This window comes from Oncorhynchus nerka, linkage group LG12 (assembly GCF_034236695.1).
Source record: "Oncorhynchus nerka isolate Pitt River linkage group LG12, Oner_Uvic_2.0, whole genome shotgun sequence".
Lineage (NCBI taxonomy): Eukaryota > Metazoa > Chordata > Actinopteri > Salmoniformes > Salmonidae > Oncorhynchus > Oncorhynchus nerka.
The window spans coordinates 69,156,615-69,177,575 of NC_088407.1; the positions used below are offsets into that span (position 1 = coordinate 69,156,615).

Below are 20,961 nucleotides of genomic sequence, written 5' to 3' on the forward strand. Positions count from 1 at the left end.
ATTAACAAAACTACTACAACCAACAAAACTATTAAAGTACAATGCCACAAAGTGTGTCATGGTAGCTTCTTGCTGTTCCAGGTGGTTGTCCTGCCCTTGAACCTGCATTTAAAAAATGAGAGTACCATAGAGGACATTACATTATAAGAGGTCAGATTTACTGTATCAGTCATTATTTCTGCCCATCAACTGCTTCAATGACTTCAAATTGGAATCTCCTTTTCTCCAGCTGAGCTTTCTTTCATACCACCACCTAGCAATAGTGATGGACCAAGAGATAGGGGAAAGTTATGATGAGAGGGTAGCAGTAATATTGTTTTGTTTTTATGCGTTTAGACACACAGAAACACCAATAATTATGGCCAGAGAGGATGAGGGCAACAAAGCCTGGATTGATGGTCTTCATGTCCATGTGTGGCTGCTCATAGTGAAATAATAGTACCTTGGAGTCCCTCGCCACCTCTAGTCTCCGACCATCCATCTCGAGCCCAAATGTTTTGCTTTTCAAATAGATGGGATGGCAACATGGTTACATTTCACAGCGTAGTTAAAGGAAAATATCACCAGCTTGACCCGACCCATGTACAAAAAAACATTACGTTGAAGTATTTCTTAAAATATGAAGCCCTTGAATAGAACGCTACAAAGAGATGTTCAATGACTTTACAATCAAACAGAAAACCTTTTCAAATGTTCTGAAAGCAACAATTACAATAAATAACAATTTCAATAAAATGTCTCACATCTCTCTCAATTTAGTAGGCCACAGTTGCTATTGTTCAACAGTTCTTTGTCTGTCCTGTTGTCAGTCTGGCGGATGGACACTTCCTGGTACAGCTCCTTCACTTGAGGGGGCCGACTGGCACACATTCATAAATACATCTCTCTCACACACACACACACACACACACAATCCCAAACAATAATGTATTAGAAAATGTGCCTGCTTACGCACACATACACTACCGGTCAAAATATTTAGAACACCTACTCGTTCAAAGGTTTTTCTTTATTTGTACTATTTTCTACAGTGTAGAATAATAGTGAAGACATCTGAACTATGAAATAACAGATGGAATCATGTACAGTTGAAGTCGGAAGTTTACATACACTTAGGTTGGAGCCAATAAAACTTGTTTTTCAACCACTCCACAAATTTCTTGTTAACAAACAATCATTTTGGCAAGTCGGTTAGGACATCTACATTGTGCATGACACAAGTCATTTTAACAACAATTGTTTACAGACAGGTTAGAAGTTTACATACACTAAGTTGACTGTGCCTTTAAACAGCTTAGAAATTCCAGAAAATTATGTCATGGCTTTAGAAGCTTCTGATAGGCTAATTGACATCATTTGAGTCAATTGGAGGTGTACCTGTGGATTTATTTCAAGGCCTACCTTCAAACTCAGTGCCTCTTTGCTTGACATCAAGGGGAAATCAAAATAAATAAGCCAAGACCTCAGAGAAAAACCTTGTAGACCTCCACAAGTCAATGGATTCCAATCGCCTGAATGTACCAAGTTCATCTGTACAAACAATAGTACGCAAGTATAAACAACATGGGACCACACAGCTGTCATATCGCTCAGGAAGGAGACGCGTTCTGTCTCCTAGAGATGAACGTACTTTTGTGCGAAAAGTGCAAATCAATCCCAGAACAACAGCAAAGGACCTTTTGAAGATGCTATAGGAAACAGGTACAAAAGTATCTATATCCACAGTAAAAATTAGTCCTATATCAACATAACCTGAAAGGCCGCTCAGCAAGGAAGAAGCCACTGCTCCAAAACCGCCATAAAAAAAGGCAGACTACGGTTTGCAACTGCACATGGGGACAAAGATTGGACTTTTTGGAGAAAAGTCCTCTGGTCTGATGAAACAAAAATGGAACTGTTTGGCCATAATGACCATCGTTATGTTTGGAGGAAAAAGGGGAGGCTTGCAAGCTGAAATACACCATCCCAACCGGGACGCACGGGGGTGGCAGCATCATGTTGTGGAAGTGCTTTGCTGCAGGAGGGACTGGTGCACTTCACAAAATAGATGGCATCATGAGGGAGGGAAAATTATGTGGATTTATTGTAGCAACATCTCAAGACATCCGTCAGGAAGTTAAAGCCTGGTCGCAAATGGGTCTACCAAATGGACAATGACTCCAAGCATACTTCCAAAGTTGTGGCAAAATGGCTTAAGGACAACAATGTCACGGTATTGGAGTGGCCATCACAAAGCCCTGACCTCAATCCTATAGAACATTTGTGGGCAGAACTGAAAAAGTGTTTGTGAGCAAGGAGGCCTACAAACCTAACTCAGTTAGACCAGCTGTCAGGAGGAATGGGCCAAAATTCACCCAACTTTTTGTGGGAAGCTTGTGGAAGGCTACCCAAAATGTTTCACCCAAGTTAAACAATTTAAAGGCAATGCTACTTTTTACTTTCCGAAGGCGTTGTGTATTTCACTAATAAAATATTACATCATAGCCTGAGTAGTATGTAGTAGATCGAGGCCAATCCAGTAAAATGACAGAGGATAATCATCATAGGTTCAAGGTCATCAGAAGCATCACTCACCCGAGACAGCCAGAGTAGATGCTCTAACTACTCTGAAGGACAGTCATTAAAAAGACTATACAAAGCTTCTCTACCCTCGTGTGTTTCCTCTCTTCTTCCGGGCTCTGAAGTGTACCCTCAGGTGTGCTCCTTTCCACACTGTTAAGCTGTGATGATGTCGTTATCCACGCAGGAAATGCACACAAGCATCCCTCAGGGTTCACATTGGCTGAAAGCTCAGAGCTCATTCTTAAATAAAGGTTGATAGGCCAATATTGGGAAACAAAACATTTATTTCAGTCCATAATTTTTTTTTTTTTTTAAATCTAAACAAATCTTTGACAGAAAAATAGTATATTATGTTAATCAAAATATGGATTAAGAATCCATAAAAAGCTGGAAATATAAAAATATGGATTTGCAATCCATCAAAATATTGAATTAACACTAATAAGTGTAACATCATTTATTCACACGTCTGTTTGAATAGTAAAATGGTCTTCTTCATGAAGACACTTGGTTGTTCTATTGGTCAGTGCACAACTTCGGGTATCCACAGTGGAGTGTCTGAGGAAGCCAGGCCCCAGTGCACTGTGGAAAGGGTTTTAGAGCTTCAGTCCTCCAGCAGTATGTCCACCTCCTCCATGGGAACCCTCAGTCTGAGCTCCTTCTCGGTCATCAGGTCCAGGAACTCCTGCACGTGCTCAGGGAAGAGTTGCACCGCGTCCATGTATAAACCCTTTGGATGGACACACGTGAGCACACACACACGTCAGAAACCATGTCATATATTGTGACCAAAACACACCAAAGAGCTAACTAATTATCACTGTTTAATCATTTCATCGGTCACTGTGCCCACCTTTGCCCATGGGACGTCCTGTAGAGCCTTGTAGAAGATACCTCTTCCCTTCTCCACCTTCCCCTCTGACACCTACAGCACACAACAAAACACCAGACGTCAGCTACAACACACAAAACACCAGACGTCAGCTACAACACACAAAACACCAGACGTCAGCTACAACACACAATAAAACACCAGACGTCAGCTACAACACAATAAAACACCAGACGTTAGCTACAACACACAATAAAACACCTGACGTTAGCTACAACACAACAAAACACCAGACGTCAGCTACAACACACAAAACACCAGACGTCAGCTACAACACACAAAACACCAGACGTCAGCTACAACACAACAAAACACCTGACGTTAGCTACAACACACAAAACACCTGACGTTAGCTACAACACACAAAACACCAGACGTCAGCTACAACACACAAAACACCAGACGTCAGCTACAACACAACAAAACACCAGACGTCAGCTACAACACACAATAAAACACCTGACGTTAGCTACAACACAACAAAACACCAGACGTCAGCTACAACACACAAAACACCAGACGTCAGCTACAACACACAAAACACCAGACGTCAGCTACAACACAACAAAACACCAGACGTCAGCTACAACACACAATAAAACACCTGACGTTAGCTACAACACAACAAAACACCAGACGTCAGCTACAACACAACAAAACACCAGACGTCAGCTACAACACACAATAAAACACCTGACGTTAGCTACAACACACAAAACACCAGACGTCAGCTACAACACACAAAACACCAGACGTCAGCTACAACACACAATAAAACACCTGACGTCAGCTACAACACACAATAAAACACCTGACGTTAGCTACAACACAACAAAACACAAAACACCAGCTTCAGCAATACTTCCAAGTCTCCTTCATCCCTCGGCTGTTGGAACAAACCTGAGGTTCTGATAACTGCAATGATTTAAGGGTGTTTTAAAGAGGTGTCTTAACAGGAAGTTCATGTTTTAAAGAGGCGTCTTTTTTACCAGGAAGTTCATGTACATCCTCCACAGCAACGGACAGTGGACCCCGTGCTCTGTTGCTATGGCATTCTCAAACAGCGAGCGGATACGGTTGCTCAGGCCGTTCTCTGGCAGGCTGGAGACGGTGTCACCACAGCAATCAGACCTGCCAAGAAGAAAACAATAACTCATGAAAAAACATCCACGAAATGAATCTAAATGTGAGCTACTACAGTAGTTCTATTACTTTTTTGTGTTTGTGTGTCCTGTTATTGACATTATTAGATTAAGTGATACTGATTAGAGCCTTCATCTTCAGTGTTCTCACCTCTGAACAGAGTCCACTAGCTGCTTCCTTTGCTGCTCTGCGCTGATGGCGAACAGGCGTGGCACGACACTGGTACTAGCCTTGGTCACGCTGTGGAAGAAGCGGCGAGCCCTGCCAGCGCTATGGTAGCGGTTCTCCACCTGCACATACAACTGCCACAGAGAAGTGCTGGAGGCAAAGTGGGCCAGGGCCGAGGTCAGCGCCAGTCTGATATGGCTAAGTGGGTACACGTTGGTGCTGGTGTGGTAGCGCAGTAGCGCCACCTGCTGGACAGCCAGGGCCTCACACTCTGAGACAGAGCTCAGTGTCTGTATGTCACACATAACTTCACTGCTAGCTGACTCCTGGGCTGACATACTGGAGTGTTGCTCCAGCCTCTTTCTGGCCAGGTTGTAGACAGCATCAGCAGCATCAACCCCCACAGTCAGGTACTGGAATAGGGCGTAACACCCCACCAGACCTTTGACCTGCCTGGACTTGGATTGCCCCTGCCCCGCGGCCCCCTCCTCCTGCCCAGGCAGGGAGCTCACCACAGCCTGCTCATAGGCCTTCCTGGCCTTCAGCACGGCCACTGGAGCCAACTGTCCCAGGAAGGGGGCATACGAACTACCCTCTGCTAGCTTGGTGAGGATATAGACCGCTGGTGAAGACATGGCGGTCGTAACAGTCGTCCCTGCCCCGCCCGTATCCCTTCGCCAGGCCTCCTCCACCTCCAGCTGGGCGTAGAGCAGGCAGAGGTCACACAGGGCAGGGTCTGCCAGCCCTCCTGCCACGCCCAGTCCCAGGGCTGTGTCGAACACCTTGTGGGCCTCGTCCAAATTCCCTAGCAGCCACTCCAGGTGGGCGTACTCCCTCCACAGGCTGAGGCGGCCCCGGTTCTCTGGCTCCTTCAGCAGGCGCTTGGCCAGGCGCTTGCTCCTCTTCCCCTGGGATTTCACACGCTTCTTGTTCCTGCCGCGCACGCACCTCAGCACCTTAATGTTACATACAGAGTGGAAGGACAGGAGAGACATGAGCATTAGTGGGAGAATCTCAATGGAGAATGAGAGGGGGAAGGACAAAGTTCAGCATTAAAATGGAATGAAAATACGTACCTTTCATCCTGACTACAATGAACTTAAAATTCCTTCACGATTACCAAAGTAATTGAACTTGGCTGAGCATATGCTTGCCTGGCTCTAAAGCTTATAGCTGGGGTAACCTGGGTTTACCTTGAGCTTCTCATACTGGATCCAGTGTAGTGAGAGGACAGCTCTCTCCTGAGCAGAGAACAGAGGCAGAACCATCTGGAACACGTTGTCTACAAACTCCTCCCCCTGCTTACACAGCCCCACCCCCCTCCTGGCACCCTGCAGAGAGGTCATGTGACCCACGGGGCTGACCCCAGGAACAGGGAGGGCATAAGAGGTCAGTGGTGAGTCAGGGTGGTGAACATCCCCCAGTAGAGCCTGATCATCCAGCAGCAGGCTACAGGAGGGGGCGCTGTAACAGGAAGTGTCAGCAGGCAGACCCAGGAAGTGCAGGAAGGACAGAAGAAGACATAGCTGGAGGTCTGGGCGGACCAGCCGGATCATAGACGGCCCAATGTCATCAAACAGCACCTACATAGAACACACACATGCAGGCAAGTGGTAAGACATAAATAGCAACAGTAGGAACACAGTTTTTAATGGTAGATATATCCCAGTTTTGGCACCACTATCACCAGTAATCACAGCCAATACCTGTCGGTCCGGGTCCTCACAGTCCTCCACCGATTGGCCCTTGGTTTTGTCCGGCCTCCATGGCAGCCAATGGATGGCCTCGCGTGACGTCTCCACATCCAACCAGATCCTCCACTTGGGCCAGGTTTTATCCTTCACCTCCAATTCCTCCTGATCTTCTTCATCTCCATCATCTGTCACACAGAGGTTCCAAAGGTTAACATTACAACACTATGACTTACGTCGCCAAAACGTCCTAACGGGCTACTAGTGTAATTACAGTGTTATAACACAGAGACCATGTAAAGTGTTAGCACAGGTTTTAGTACAGGCAAGGCTATAAAGTTGTTAACCTTGTTCACTGGGTTGGAGCCAGCCCCCTCTCTCCTGCTGGGTCATCCAGGCTCTCCATCCACTGGCCCCTCTCTCCCCGACACGGGGCTCCCCACTGTCCCAGAATGGCTCAAAGAACTCCACCTGGAGGACCACAAAGGGGCAAAGGCCAAAGGGAGGGTTTAATACAACACAGATATTTATATCAATCCCTCAATACTACAGTAATAAATCATGTACAATCACACAGAGGGTGGAGGAGAGGGAATGTTGGGTATTTCAACAATATAATCATTTGTAAACATATCATGATTCATGGGTTGATGGACAGTTGTCTCCATCTGCGCTGAGGTCAGCAGTTCTCCTGACAGGAAGAACAACAGACTGAACTGCTGGACAATAACTAGACGGAATGAATTAGTCCCTCCATGGTAGTGCATGCCTCTCTCTGCCGCCAACACAGTGCTGCAGTGATCAGCAGACCAGACCTCCATGGAGAACAGCAGAAACACATTAGAGTGTGGAATAAAAGGTGGTCCTGAAAAGGAGATCTTCTAATTACTTGGTGACGAATCCAAAAGCTGAAGGATTTTATATATCCATATAGTAATGTTAGATTTAGTGGCAGCGTTGGGATCCAACCCATTTACATTCTTATTAAATATCACGGTCTCTGAGACAAAAGACAGATCGGCTCTGAACATGGGGCTTTGGACATGAGTACTTCCAAATTCGGTAGAGAAATCCTATATGGTGTGGTATCTTAACAATACAAAGCTCAATTGACCTAGACTATCTTCCAATAGCCACACTATCCATACCACTTGAAATGCATAGCCAATACATATTGCTTCATTATAGTACTACGCTAGTATAGGCCTTGGAACAGAGACGTAGTGTTAAGGGACGGTCTCTCATCAACAAATACAACCCTGATCAATTAAAACAGTTCATAAAAGCTAATGCTGTGTTTACCATGTGGACACACACATAGCAACATGCCCTTGCTTCATTTGAGGTATTATACATTCAGAATTATGTCTCCATTATGTAATGTTGCTGGTGCTGGGAGGACAGTGAGCTGTGAGCCACTGCAGCAGTTCTGACAGAAGAGCAAACAGGCCATTATGTGTTCTCTCAAATTAGAATGCCCCACTGCTGGAAAAAGGTCTCTATTAAAAGTTTCCATGTAGTGTGTAAAGTGACAAGGCCCAGACCAGTCTGAAGGGCACTCTGTGGAGAGGGCCCCAGCACTGCTTTAATGACAGTGACAAAAAACAAACAGCATTGGTGCACTGGCTTTGGATAAACAGCCAATACAGTAACACCAATTCATCATCAGTCTATTCTGGAGGGAGATACCAGCTGTATATGAGTACATGTGTTGGAACATGTGTGTTCTTTGCAGAGGAAATTGGGGAATGACTGTGTGTGTGTGTGTACCTGTTGTCTGGTGGGTAGGTCCTTGACAGTGTCTGGCTTGAAGAAGGTGAAGTCCAGTAGGCCCTGGAACAGACACACAGCTTTCTCTGAGTGGCCAGCCTGCCTGAGGAAATGACACTGCTGGAGGAAGATGGCTGCAGAGAGAGAGGAGAGAGCATACAATACCACATCATTAATTATAATTCCTCACACAGATCACCCAGTTCAGTTACACCTATTAGAACAAGCACGTGTGCATTAGTTTAGTATGAGCTCTTAAAGATGAATTAATTGAAAAATCCTCAGACTTTGAAAGAAACAAATAGCATGATTAGGAAGAACGTGCAATTTTTGTTTTGCTTTTGTAAGTAATAACAGATAGATAATCTTCCCTGAATGAAAAATTCAGCAGGCAAATTAAATCTGCACATCCCTGAGGTCACATGATAGGTCAGCTTCTCAAAATCTTTTTATTGCCCCTCACAGTAGTCTTCATTATTCTGAATAATTATCAAGTTATAATTATTGCAGCCATCTCCTGCAGATGTTCCCTTTAAGCTGGGGTTACATTGCCCTGACTTGTAACCTGGTCCCAGATCTGTTTTGTGCTGTCAATGGCCATAGGAGTTGGCAAGACAGCACAAACAGATCTGGGACCAGGCTACCCGCCTTGTACTGCCAGTACAGAGACCGCCTGCATTTTCGAAAAGGAACCAAACAGTCAAAAAGAGTCTCCCTCAGAGGTCAGGTGGAGATATATGCCAAACACTGCAATGTAAGCAGAGGCTATGGTCGAATTTTAGTACATACGGCGTACATCTCCCACACTGTTTGATCCGTCCACAGTGCAGCTTCAGATATGCTAGAATATGTACTATTCAACCACAAGAGGGAGTCTGGGACCATCATCTTATAACAGTAAAACAATTGAAGAGCTTCTGTATCTATTAGGTCGAGTTGAGAATACCAAAGATGTCATGAGTGATGACATACATTGGTTGAACCTGAAACAGCTAGCCTATTTTCTATGATTGAACCTGAAACAGCTAGCCTATTTTCTATGATTGAACCTGAAACAGCTAGCCTATTTTCTATGATTGAACCTGAAACAGCTAGCCTATTTTCTATGATTGAACCTGAAACAGCTAGCCTATTTTCTATGATTGAACCTGAAACAGCTAGCCTATTTTCCATGAGTTGCAGTAGTTGATCTATAAACCTAAATAGTTCCACTATGTTCAATACAATTCCAGGTGATTTCAATAAGCGAAGCATCACTGGATAACATCAAATCCATAACATGTTTTCTACCCTTACATAACAGTTAGCTGTGGTCAACAGATAGGACTGTTTGAGTGGACTAAATCAAGGTTTCCCAAACTCGGTCCTGGGACCAAGTTTGGGAAACCCTGGGCTAAAGAATGTGAGGCAATCACTTCTGTTTCTGATTGTTTAAACCTTATCATTACCTTACCATTATTTTTCATTAAATTAAGGCTGTACTTGAAATGCTCCTGGAGTGCATCCCATCCTTATCATTGTTCAGCAGGCTAAAGCCCTGACAAGACAGTTCCATGTCCAGCCCAGACTGACCACTGGACAGCTAGTCTAACTAGATGATAGTTTCATTAGGCTAATTGAGGGGCAGATGCCAGAGGGCCAGGAGGCTAGTCCAGGACTGTAGTACTCATATCATGGCTCAGCAGCATGGACACTGGAGTGGACATCCATGATCCTCTCTCCCTTTCTCACCCTCCTTCTCCCCTAGTCCATCTGTTCCTCATCTCCTGTCAGTGGTCAGAAACATTATGCAGCACAAACCTGTTTAGGGGTCTGTTCAGGAGAATGAAATATGTTATAGAACATTGCAGATAGATGTGTACTGTATAAAACAGATATAATGGTCAGTCATTGGAAAAAGGAATCTTGTCAGTTCTATTTATGACATTTCTAGCTGCACAATTCCACATTTGTCTACTGAACGAGGCCCTGTGCCACATCCACAGACATCTGGCAATGACATCATGATACACATTAATTAAATGTAGTCTGTCATGACAGATTATAACCACATCAAATCCATACCAAAGACTTCTGAAAGGAGTTTAAAGGAGATACAGTGCCGTGAAAAAGTATTGCCCCTTTCTGATTGTCTATATTTTTTATACTGAATACTATCTTCAAACAAAACCTAATATTAGATAAAGGGAACCGAGTTTACAAATAACACCCCCAAAAAAGTACTTATTTTATTTATTTAATTAACAATATTATGCAACACTCAATTCCCCCGTGTGAAAAGGTAATTGCCACCTTACACTCAATAACGGGTTGTGCCACCTTTAGCTGCAATGACTGCAACCAAATGCTTCCTGTAGTTGTTGATCAGTCTCTCGCGTCGCTGTGGAGGAATTCTGGGCCCATTCTTGCATGCAGAACTGCAGTAACTCAGTGACATCTGTGAGTTTTCAAGCATGAACTACTCGTTTCAAATCCTGCCACAACATCTCAATTGGGATTAGGTCGGGACTTTGACTAGGCCATTCCAAAACTTCAAATTTGTTGCTTTTTAACCATTTTCATGTAGACTTAATTTTGTGTTTTAGATCATTGTCTTGCTGCATCACTCAGCTGCACTTCAGCTCACAGGCGGATTGCCTGACATTCTCCTGTAGAATTCTCTGATACAGAGCAGAATTCATGGTTCCTTCTATTAAGGCAAGTCGTCCAGATCCTGAGGCAGCAAAGCATCCCCAAACCATCACACTACCACCACCATGCTTGTCCGTTGGTATGAGGTTCATACTGTGGAATGCAGTGTTTGGTTTTCGTCAGACTCAATGGGACCCATCTCAACCAAAAAGTTGAATCAAGTTTGCCAAAAAAACACCTGGAAGCACCTGAATAATCATCAAGACTCTTGGAAGAATATTTTATGGACAGATGATTCAATAGTGTAACTTTTTGGGTGTACAGGGGCAATTACTGTTTCACACAGGGAATTGGGTGTTGCATAACTTTGTTATGTGATACGTAAAATAAGTAGCACTTTTTTTGTTATTTGCAAACTCAGGTTCCCTTTATATAATATTAGGTTTTGGTAAAAAATCTGATATTTCAGTTTGAAAAATATGCAAAAATAGGGAAAATCAGAAATGGGGCAAATACTTTTTCACAACACTGTACATAAACACGCACACACTCCGGCAGAGACAACAGCAGCTTTCACTTCCAATAGAATGACAACTAATCCACTCTTCTCTTCAACTCTCATGGTCACAGACACAGTCCAAACATACACAATGAACCACATACAGTTCAATACAGCAGCAGGACAGGACACAATGACAAGGGGAAACCTGAACCATAATACTTGCTCTCTGCTCGCCTCTACAAATATTTACATTGGCTAATGCTTCTCAAGTTTCAGCCCCTCTGCAGTACAGCCATGTGCCAGTGAATAAAAGACGAGAAAGCAAAAACCAATGACTTTCCATCACAACCAAACAGAACAAGTTTGTGAGTTAGAGGATTACTGAAATGTGCAGTCTATAATGTAGAAGCTATCTCGGGGGAAAAGTTCTTAATACGTTATTAATACAAACATTATTATATATAAAGTATATAGTATGTGGCTTGGACCATTACCCAGCATGTGTTCATCAGTGCCCGGCAGCATCTGGTGAGAAACCATGCTCCCATCCTGCACCGCCGCCAGCGTGCTCAGACACTTCCCGTATACCGTGTTGACCTTTGACACGGAGAAGGTACTGAAGTGGCTCTGCATGAACAGCAGGTACTTCCTCCACAGGGGGGCACTGTTGGGGTGCAGGAACACCAGCTTTTTCCACTCCTTCAGCAGGGCTGCCGGCTCCCACAGCTCCCTACAGAGCCGCAGTCGCTCCAGCTTCAGTTCCACGCAGCTCGGATTATTCTCCACTGCTCGATCCAAAATGGCTACCTTCTTCTCCAGCGTGGCGCGCACTGACCTCTTCCGCCGCTCGCTCTCGTTCTCAGAGATGTCAGCAAACACCCCAGGCGCCCCAGCTACCTCGTCCTGTAATACAGTTCTGGAAGTTATTATGTGATTTGTTGTATCAAGATACAGGCCAGGGACTAGAATTTTTCCTGACACGTTGAAATGTCCCGGAAATACTCTTGGCCCTAGTAAAATTTCATGTGATTTGAATGGACTAATTGGTGTGGTGTGTAATTATGGGGTTTTAACATTGAGTAGTGTACCTGGAAGAGGACAAACTGAAGCCAGGTGTGTGTGTCTGTGGGGGTTTCCCTCAGCCTCCTATTGAAGTCCTCCACCCGTTCAGCCAGCATGACGGCAGCATTGTCCCTGGGAGTAGAAGGTTGTTCCTCTGCCTTGCCATGCTCCACCTTCCCCTTCCCCTGGAGCCACAGGGACGTGGAGGAGTCATACACCCCCAGGGGGTTGACCCAGGAGCCCTGGCCTTTGGCAGAGCCACCCCCCTCTGCCTCACCTTCCAGACAGGAGGGCACAGGGATGAAGGATAAAGTGGTGGTTGTGGTGTCCTCTGGTGGAGGTCTGGGCAACGTGGGTTTGCCATCAGACATCAGCAGCTGGCGGACGGTGGGGGAGAAGTAGCGGTTGGGTCTCTGTCTCCTGTCCACTCTCTTCTTCTCTGGGCCAGACTCAGCCCAGCTCACGGCCTGAGACCGCAGGTTCAAACCCAGAGAGGAAGAGCCTTTCCTTTTGTACCTTTAAAAGACATTACAATCATTACAGTCATATGTAGAATCCCTGTGAAGAGAAATAGCAATGTATTGAGAGCGTTTTGAACTGGGCTGCAACTCAGTAAGGGAGGGCAGGGTGAGAAAGAGAAAAAAAGGAGAAATAAACAGAATTGTCTGCGTCACCTGACCTCCTCCAAAAAGGAAGTCCCTCTGCAGCAATACACCAAGCACCAGTCCAATCATGGCTATATTGATCACATTTCACTTAACTTGCTGTGGTGTGTGTATTGACTACACATTAAACCCGATATCATCTGAAACTCAATTTGTTGCCCTTGTGCAGTTAATAAAAATATCAGTGGGTCCTACTACACCACTTCTGTGGACATGCATACGTATATAGACACACACTTAGAAATATGATAATGAAGACAACCATACTCAGAAGCAAACTGAGTTAAAAGAAGACACTACATGACCAAAGGTATGTGGACACCTCCTCGTTGAACATCTCATTCCAAACTCATGGGCGTTAATATGGAGTTGGTCCCCATATGCTGCTATAACAGCCTCCACTCTTCTGGGAAGGCTTTCCACTAGATGTTGGAACATTGCTGCAGGGTCTTGCTTCCATTCAGCCATAAGAGCAATAGGGAGGTCGGGCACTGATGTTGGGCGATTAGGCCTGGCTTGCAGGCGGCGTTCCAATTCATTCCAAAAGTGTTAGATGGGCTTGAGGTCAGGGCTCTGTGCAGGCCAGTCAAGTTCTTCCACACGATCTCGACAAACCATCTCTGTATGGACCTCGCTTTGTGCACAGGGCATTGTTATGCTGAAACAGGAAAGGGCATTTCCCCAACTATTGCCACAAAATTGGAAGCACAGAATTGTCAAGAATATCATGTATGCTGAAGAGTCAAGATTTCCTTTCACTGGAACTAAGGGGCCTAGGCTGAACCATGAAAAACAGCCCCAAACCATTATTCACTATGAAGTCGGCAGATTGCGTTCTCCTGGCATACTCCAAACCCAGATTCTTCAGTCAGACTGGCACGTGGTGAAACGTGATTCATCACTCCAGAGAGGGCGCTTCCTCTGCTCCAGAGTCCAATGGCTGCGAGCTTTACACCACTCCACCCGACACTTGGGCTGCTCGCCCATGGAAACCCATTTCATCAAGCTTCCGACAAACAGTTATTGTGCTGACGTTGCTTCCAGAGGCAGTTTCGAACTCGGTAGTGAGTGTTGCAACTGAGGACAGACTATTTTTAAACGCTACGTGCTTAAGCACTCGCCTGTGCCGTTCTGTGAGCTTGTGTGGCCTACTACTTTGCGGCTGAGCCGTGTTTGCTACTAGACTTTTCCACTTCACAATAATAGCACTTACGGGTGACCGGGACAGCCAGAGCAGAGCAGAAATTTGACTGACTTGTTGGAAAAGGTGGCATCCTATGACAGTGCCAAGTTGAAAGTCACTGAGCTCTTCAGTGAGGCCATTCTACTGCCAATGTTTGTTTATGGAGATTGCATGGCTGTGTGCTGGACTTATACACCTGGTGTGGCTGAAATAGCCAAATCCTCTAATATGAAGGGGTGTCCATATAGTGTACAGTGCATTCGGAAAGTATTCAGACCTTATTCAGGCATTATTCTAAAATTGACAGTGCATGTCAGAGCAAAAACCAAGCCATGAGGTCGAATTAATTGTCCGTTAGAGCTCCAAGACAGGTTTGTGTTGAGGCACAGATCTGAGGAAGGGTACCAAAAAAATGTCTGCAGCATTGAAGTTTCCCAAGAACACAGTGGCCTCCATCATTCTTAAATGGAAGAACTTTGGAACCACCAAGACTCTCCCGAGAGCTGGCCGCCCGGCCAAACTGAGCAATCGGGGGAGAAGGGCCTTGAACCCGATGATCACTCTGATGGAGCTCCAGAGTTCTTCTGTGGAGATGGGAGAAACTTCCAGAAAGACAACCATCTCTGCAGCACTCCACCAATCAGGCCTTTATGGTACAGTGGCCAGACGGAAAACACACCTCAGTAAAAGGCTCATGACAGCCTGCTTGGAGTTTAGCAAAAGGTACCTAAAGGACTCTCAGACCATGAGAAACCAGATTCTCTGGTCTGATGAAACTAAGATTCAACTCTTTGGCCTGAATGCCAAGTGTCACATCTAGAGGAAACTTGGCACCATCCCTATGGTGAAGCATGGTGGTGGCAGCATCATCATGCTGTGGGGATGTTTTTCAGCGGCAGGGACTGGGAGACTAGTCAGGATCGAGGGAAAGATGAACGGAGCAAAGTACAGAGAGATCCTTGATGAAAACCTGCTCCAGAGTGATCAGGACCTCAGACTGGGGTGAAGATTCACCTTCCAACAAGACAACGACCCTAAGCACACAAACAAGACAATGTAGGAATGGCTTCGTGACAAGTCTTTAAATGTCCTTGAGTGGTCCCAGCCAGAGCAAACTGAAAATAGCTGTGCAGCGATGCTCCCCTTCCAACCTGACAAAGCTTGAGAAGATCTGCAGAGAAGAATGGGAGAAACTCCACATATACAGGTGTGCCAAGCTTGTAGTATCATACCCAAGAAGACTCAAGGCTGTAATCGCTGCCAAAGGTGCTTCAAACAAAGGGTCTGAATACTTTCCCGAATGCACTGTACGTATGGCAACAATATATACACCACAGTGAGCGTACATCCTAGGCACGTCATTATTCAATTCACTAAGTATGTAGGGCATAGAGTGCGCTCTGACAGGAAGGAAGGAATTTATAGCAGTTAAAAGCTTTGATTTCAGCACCCTGACTGTGACTGCAGGCTGAGGGCAGTCAGAGGGCTGAAGTAGTAAAACCACCTGTGAGAGATGGATTACTGCAGCGCTACAGACACAAAACTCTGTGCAGCTTTTATTATCACCCCCCCAACTCCACCCTCTGGCCACCCAAGCTCGCGTGTGATGATGTGTACTGTAATGGAGCTGACTGACTCCCTCTCTGATTGACCTTGCGTTGGGAGCAGAACCAGGCAGGGGGGTAAACTAAACACTGCTGGCCAACAGATACCCTTGCAACACTATCGTGCCAACCTGAACGGTACGGTTATTTTCGCATTGTCCTTTCCAGTGCGAGTCCAGCGACAGTGGTGGATGCGCAGCCAGGCCAGTGAGGTATAGCTCAGCTCTGTCCAGCTCAGTGGTGTGGACAGGGTAAGAGTGGGTTGATGATGGCTGACGGACAGCTACACCAGAGCTGAGCTGGCAGTAATGGTGGTGGTGCAGAGGTGAGGGGTGTTAGAGTGGAGAGGCGGAGGGTGGAAGGTGGTGCAGCGGAGGGGGAAGGAAGGTTACCTACCTAGCGATATCTCCTCTGTAAAGTGATTTGTACTCCCAGTTGGCACGGTCTGCTCTCCTGTCCACGCAGAAGGGCTGATCGGTGGGGGTCTGGAGGTCATCCAACCACACAAAAGACCCCTCCACCTGAACCGCCTCACTACAGACAGAGATAGTCAGGATCAATGAAGAGTATAGGCCACACCTCTAAAGAGGGGTGGGTGACGTAGCGAGTCAGCGTTTTCATGATTGGCACAAAAGACAATATAGGGTTAGTGGTGCTACGTCACACAAACATGATGCCATAATGGAAAATGATAAGAAAGCTTTTCATAAAACAGACATAATCGTTAAACATTGACAGTACAGTAACAGATTAGTCGTTAAATATTGCCAGTACAGTACAGATAAAAAAGAATGGCAACATTAGGATAATTTGACTGTAGCTTGAAGGATAAGTTACACAAGTCTCCTGTGGAGGAGCCAGTCCTTGAATTGAGAGAAAGAGAGACAGGTGTGTGTGTGTGGACGTGTTTAACTATTCTTGTGGGGACCAGAAGTCTCCACAAGAATAGTAAGCCAAACAAAAATTTAACCAACTGGGGACATTTTGTTAGTCCCCACAAGGTCAAAAACTATTTCTAGGGGGTTTAGGGTTAAGGTTAGAATTAGTGTTAGAATTATGTTAAGGGTTCGTTTTAGGGTTAAAGTTAGGGTTAGAATACGGGTGGGGGGAATTTCATTGGCAGCTCAGAGACCACCAGGCTTGCTGTAGCAGTTAAATTCAGAGTCTGAGTCAAGAAGAGCTACTCCAACTGGCAGTCAGCCAAGACCCCCAGAGTATACCTCCCCTAACGCACTGAGCCACAGACAATGAATCTCCCTCCTACCTGGAAACACTTCAACCCTGAAACAGAACAACTACTACAGTAATACCAGCCATGGGCAAGCATTCAAAAAGCATCTTATGGTAGGAGTGCTGGTCTAGGATCAACCCCCCCCCCCTGTCCAAATACTCATGCATTATGACATAAATTGCGAAACTGATCATATATATTCCTATTAGAGCATGTATCCTGGGTCTCACTGGGAACAAAATGAGTAAGGTCATACCTGGGAGGAGTGCTCTCAGCCTTTTTTAGGAGGTCACTGGGGTAGATAGTATCCGAATCTGAGCCACTGCTTGCTGGAGAGGGTTCTCCACTCTTCTTCTTGTGCTTCTTCTTTTTTTTTTTCTTCTTCTTCTTCTCCTCCTTCTTCTTTTTCTTCTTGTTGGATTGGACATCATTCTTATCCTCCCTCTCTGGTATAACGTGTCTGCTGAGAAATGTTAGTAGTATACATTTAAGTACAAATATCACAAGCTGTTGATTTTGGGGTGAAACTACCACCACGTCAATGCTGAGATCATATCATCCCACAAAAGTATAAGATATTTGGAGGTAAACTTCTTATAATTGTGTAATAAAAACAAGATTGTGTAGTAAAATTCAAAGCTACTCAATAAAACCTCCAGTGCTTCTCAAACGGGCAGAATGCCTTATCCTGTCTCCTGTACAATGGAGCATGTAATACTATTGAGTCACAGTGAAAGGGGAATAATTGAATAACGATTAAACACTTATGATAATAACACCTTGTTTCTGCCGATTGTGTTTCGTTGGCTTTCTCAGTGGCTCGTTGGTGAAGAGAGAGAGCGTCATCAGTGCGGAAACTTTGATTGTTCAGCCATTCTAGTTCTGAGGAGAGAGAAGAGGAATGTCAAATCAATCGCAATCAGTTCTCTAAGGCTTTTAAGCACAAGAATTAATCAGGTTTGGCGACAGCTTTTTTCAGAAGGAGGCCCACTGATACAGTAAATGCACTAAAGATAGTTCTATGTCAAAGAGTTGTCATATCGCATTGTGCCAATGGGTTTAGAGTTACATTTTATAAGGACATGATATAGTACACCTTTTTGGTTAGATTAAGGTTATGGTGAGGGCCCGATGGGCCAATGCACTGCTGACCTACAGTACATGAGTGTAGGTAAATTGTTTATCATGCTTATTCACCTGGCCACACCACTGAGTAACTAACGTTAATGTTTATCAAATTATAGCTATGGATGCATATTTTGGGGGATGTTATGTTACGAGCAGAGACACTTAGCTAGCTATAGTATAATTGTGTTGTGACCAATGAAGCTAACAAGCTAGTAAAACTAGGACACTGACACTTTCAAGCAGGAACGTTGCACTTACGTTTAATTTCACTAGATATCTCTTTGAAAAGCCGTCACAGAACGGTGGCTAACACATCCACTAAATATAAATAAACATTTGTGGGTCTTACCTTTAGGTGCAATCTCAGCTTTTGTATTTGATAATCCTGCAAAAGCTGGAAATAGTGCCATGTTGATAGCCTCTGCGTGTAAACAGTCGCATGAATATGACGTCATCTCGAACGCGCCTGTGGTTTGTTGGAGAGGTAGAATTTTAGGAATCGCATAATTTTAGGCTGTTTAAATCCTGTTCTCTTGAATGTAAATTGTATGATTGAGCATGAGCACACAAACACACTTCCATAGACTGATTAAACCGTGATTATGCCTGGGACATATTGTTGCAGACTGCAAGATTATTGCCTAAAAGTAAATCTTGGTTTGAATGTAGTAGTTTAATTCACAAAATAGACTCAATCAGCACAGGGTTTCTAATATTTTAATTGTATATTCCCTGATTGATACACCTGTCATTTTCAATTCCGCGACTAAAAGTAAATAGTTCCGTGTATGCTTGCGGTGACCAATCGCCGATCCCCACCATTCCTCCCAAAAAACTCCAATCGAGCCCCTGCCAGATCAGGATGTATGATTTTGAGGAACTAGGCAGACTGAAAGAAACTTCTTGTCGACAGCAATAACTATAGTATTACAAAATTCTCTGTGATACAAAGTAGACTGTCCGGCCATACCGTTTTCCTAAACTACTCAGGTAATATTAGGCGCCATTGTTTGACGCATTGCAGATCCAACGTAGCCAATCGTGGGCTCCCGTACAATGGGCAGAATATTGCAGGTCCACTGTATCCAATGAGAAGCGCCGTCTCAAAAATAATTGCAATTTCTCCAGCGTCAACAGACACTGGCCAGTGTTTTTGGGTATTCTTCCGCAGAGATAAAAGAGCATAAAGTAGAGCGCCATGTTCCAGCTCGAGCGCATCAGAAACCTGTATATTCATAGGCACGGGATGCAATGAGGAGTCACTGGACAGACCGGAATCTGTCGAATTATACTACAGCTGCACTGTTGGCCACATGACCAAAGCCAATGTCACAATTTATTTTGTGCCTATGTATGTCAATCATTTACAGATTTTTGTATTTACTGTTTTGGTTGTAAATATGACACCTTATTAGGTTTTAGTTTTTTTATAATCACAAAACAGCATGCAAAATTTGGATAATCAACCTAGCAATTATTTTCATACCCTGATCAATTTACAAATGCATGAACTGAATATATGCTGTTCACTTTATTTGAGAGTAATAAAATATAGGCTATAGATATTGAATAGTGATCCCCTGAAGGCATGCTCCTTGTAATTTCATTTTTAGAAGAAATTATATATTTCAGATTTCATGACAAATGCTGAAAACAAGTTGATTCTGAGTTTGCAAAAACATTGGAAATAAATATGTCATTTTCATCAGTTTTATAGCCAAACAGGCCAACTATAAAACTACATTATTCATCATTTTGTCAATGATTGATGTTGGGTAATGAATATTAATTCAATATGACAAATAGGCTAGCCTAAATAAATCTCTTATTGTCCGATTATCACCATCGGCCTATTTTGTTTTTAAAGTAATAATGTAGTGCACATTTCATAGCTTCAATTATCATGAAGTGATGTTGGAATGCCAGCTATTCTACCAACAACATCTTATGTGTACTTTTTCTTTTTAATACTCTGTCTGGTGTTGCTTATCTCCAATGCAACAATAACTCAAGGAATGGCTGGTCAAATCCAAATGTATTAATATATGAGTAGGAGTACTTGTACCAGTAAGTGTCAGATACTGTCTGTATGAAATAATAAACACATTTGGTGAGTGCTTATATTTGTCCTATTTCACATATGTAGGCCACAAGTGAGTATTATATATATGCATATGTGAATTGGATTTATTTTTATTTTTTTGTATATCCCAACTCCCCTGAGACACTCTTGGAGAGTATATCAACAGCTACCCTGGAGCAATTAGGGTTAAGTGCCTTGGCAGATTGCTCACATTGTCAGCTCTGGGATTCAAACTAGTGACCCTTTGGTTACTAACCCAATGCTCTTACCGCTAGGCTTCCTGGCGCCAAAGGCAAATTGGTCACTGGTCTGTGTTGTTCTATGTGTGTGGCTTTAGGTTTTTGTGCCACTGCACTGTACACTGTCCTTCTCTCAGCACATATCAAAGCTGCAGGCTGAAGTCAAATTTAGACTTGGTTTCCTCTATTGTAATCGCTCCTCTTTCACCCCAACTGCCGAAGTAACCCTGATTCAGATTGCCATTTTACCCATGCTAGATTACGGAGACATCATTTATAGATCGGCAGGTAAGGGTGCTCTTGAGCGGCTAGATGTTCTTTACCATTCGGCCATCAAATTTGCCACCAATGCTCCTTGTAGGACACATCATGACCCTCTATACTCCTCTGTAAACTGGCCATCTCTG

At 44.2% G+C, this 20,961-nt stretch overlaps 1 protein-coding gene across 3 annotated transcripts; it reads right to left on the reverse strand.

Annotated features, from left to right (window-relative positions):
• Positions 1-991: 991 nt before the first annotated feature.
• Positions 992-19,429, reverse strand: nrde2 (NRDE-2, necessary for RNA interference, domain containing). 3 transcript variants are annotated; one of them, XM_029675745.2, is made up of 15 exons: positions 19,203-19,407; positions 18,582-18,698; positions 17,884-17,986; positions 17,361-17,567; positions 16,270-16,407; positions 12,448-12,937; positions 11,854-12,262; positions 8,227-8,360; positions 6,804-6,927; positions 6,472-6,644; positions 5,959-6,348; positions 4,748-5,721; positions 4,444-4,585; positions 3,416-3,487; positions 992-3,292 (listed from the first exon to the last, which is right to left on the reverse strand). In XM_029675745.2, the coding sequence occupies exons 2-15, from the start codon at positions 18,685-18,687 to the stop codon at positions 3,167-3,169; spliced, it is 3,588 nt and encodes a 1,195-aa protein (XP_029531605.2). In that variant the 5' UTR covers positions 18,688-18,698; positions 19,203-19,407; the 3' UTR covers positions 992-3,166. The 3 variants fall into 3 exon arrangements, with proteins under 3 accessions (XP_029531605.2, XP_029531604.2, XP_029531606.2); XM_029675744.2 differs by having other exon boundaries at positions 19,052-19,407; XM_029675746.2 differs by having other exon boundaries at positions 17,361-17,564; positions 18,582-19,429.
• Positions 19,430-20,961: the final 1,532 nt, after the last annotated feature.

Excerpts from the sequence above, each read along its gene's own strand:
- nrde2 (XM_029675745.2), bottom strand. The coding sequence starts at position 18,687 with ATGACGTCATATTCATGCGACTGTTTACACGCAGAGGCTATCAACATG. Across the intron at positions 12,263-12,447 it reads TTCAGTTTGTCCTCTTCCAG|GACGAGGTAGCTGGGGCGCC; the intron begins GTACACTACTCA and ends ACTGTATTACAG. Across the intron at positions 6,645-6,803 it reads GCTCCAACCCAGTGAACAAG|ATGATGGAGATGAAGAAGAT; the intron begins GTTAACAACTTT and ends TCTGTGTGACAG.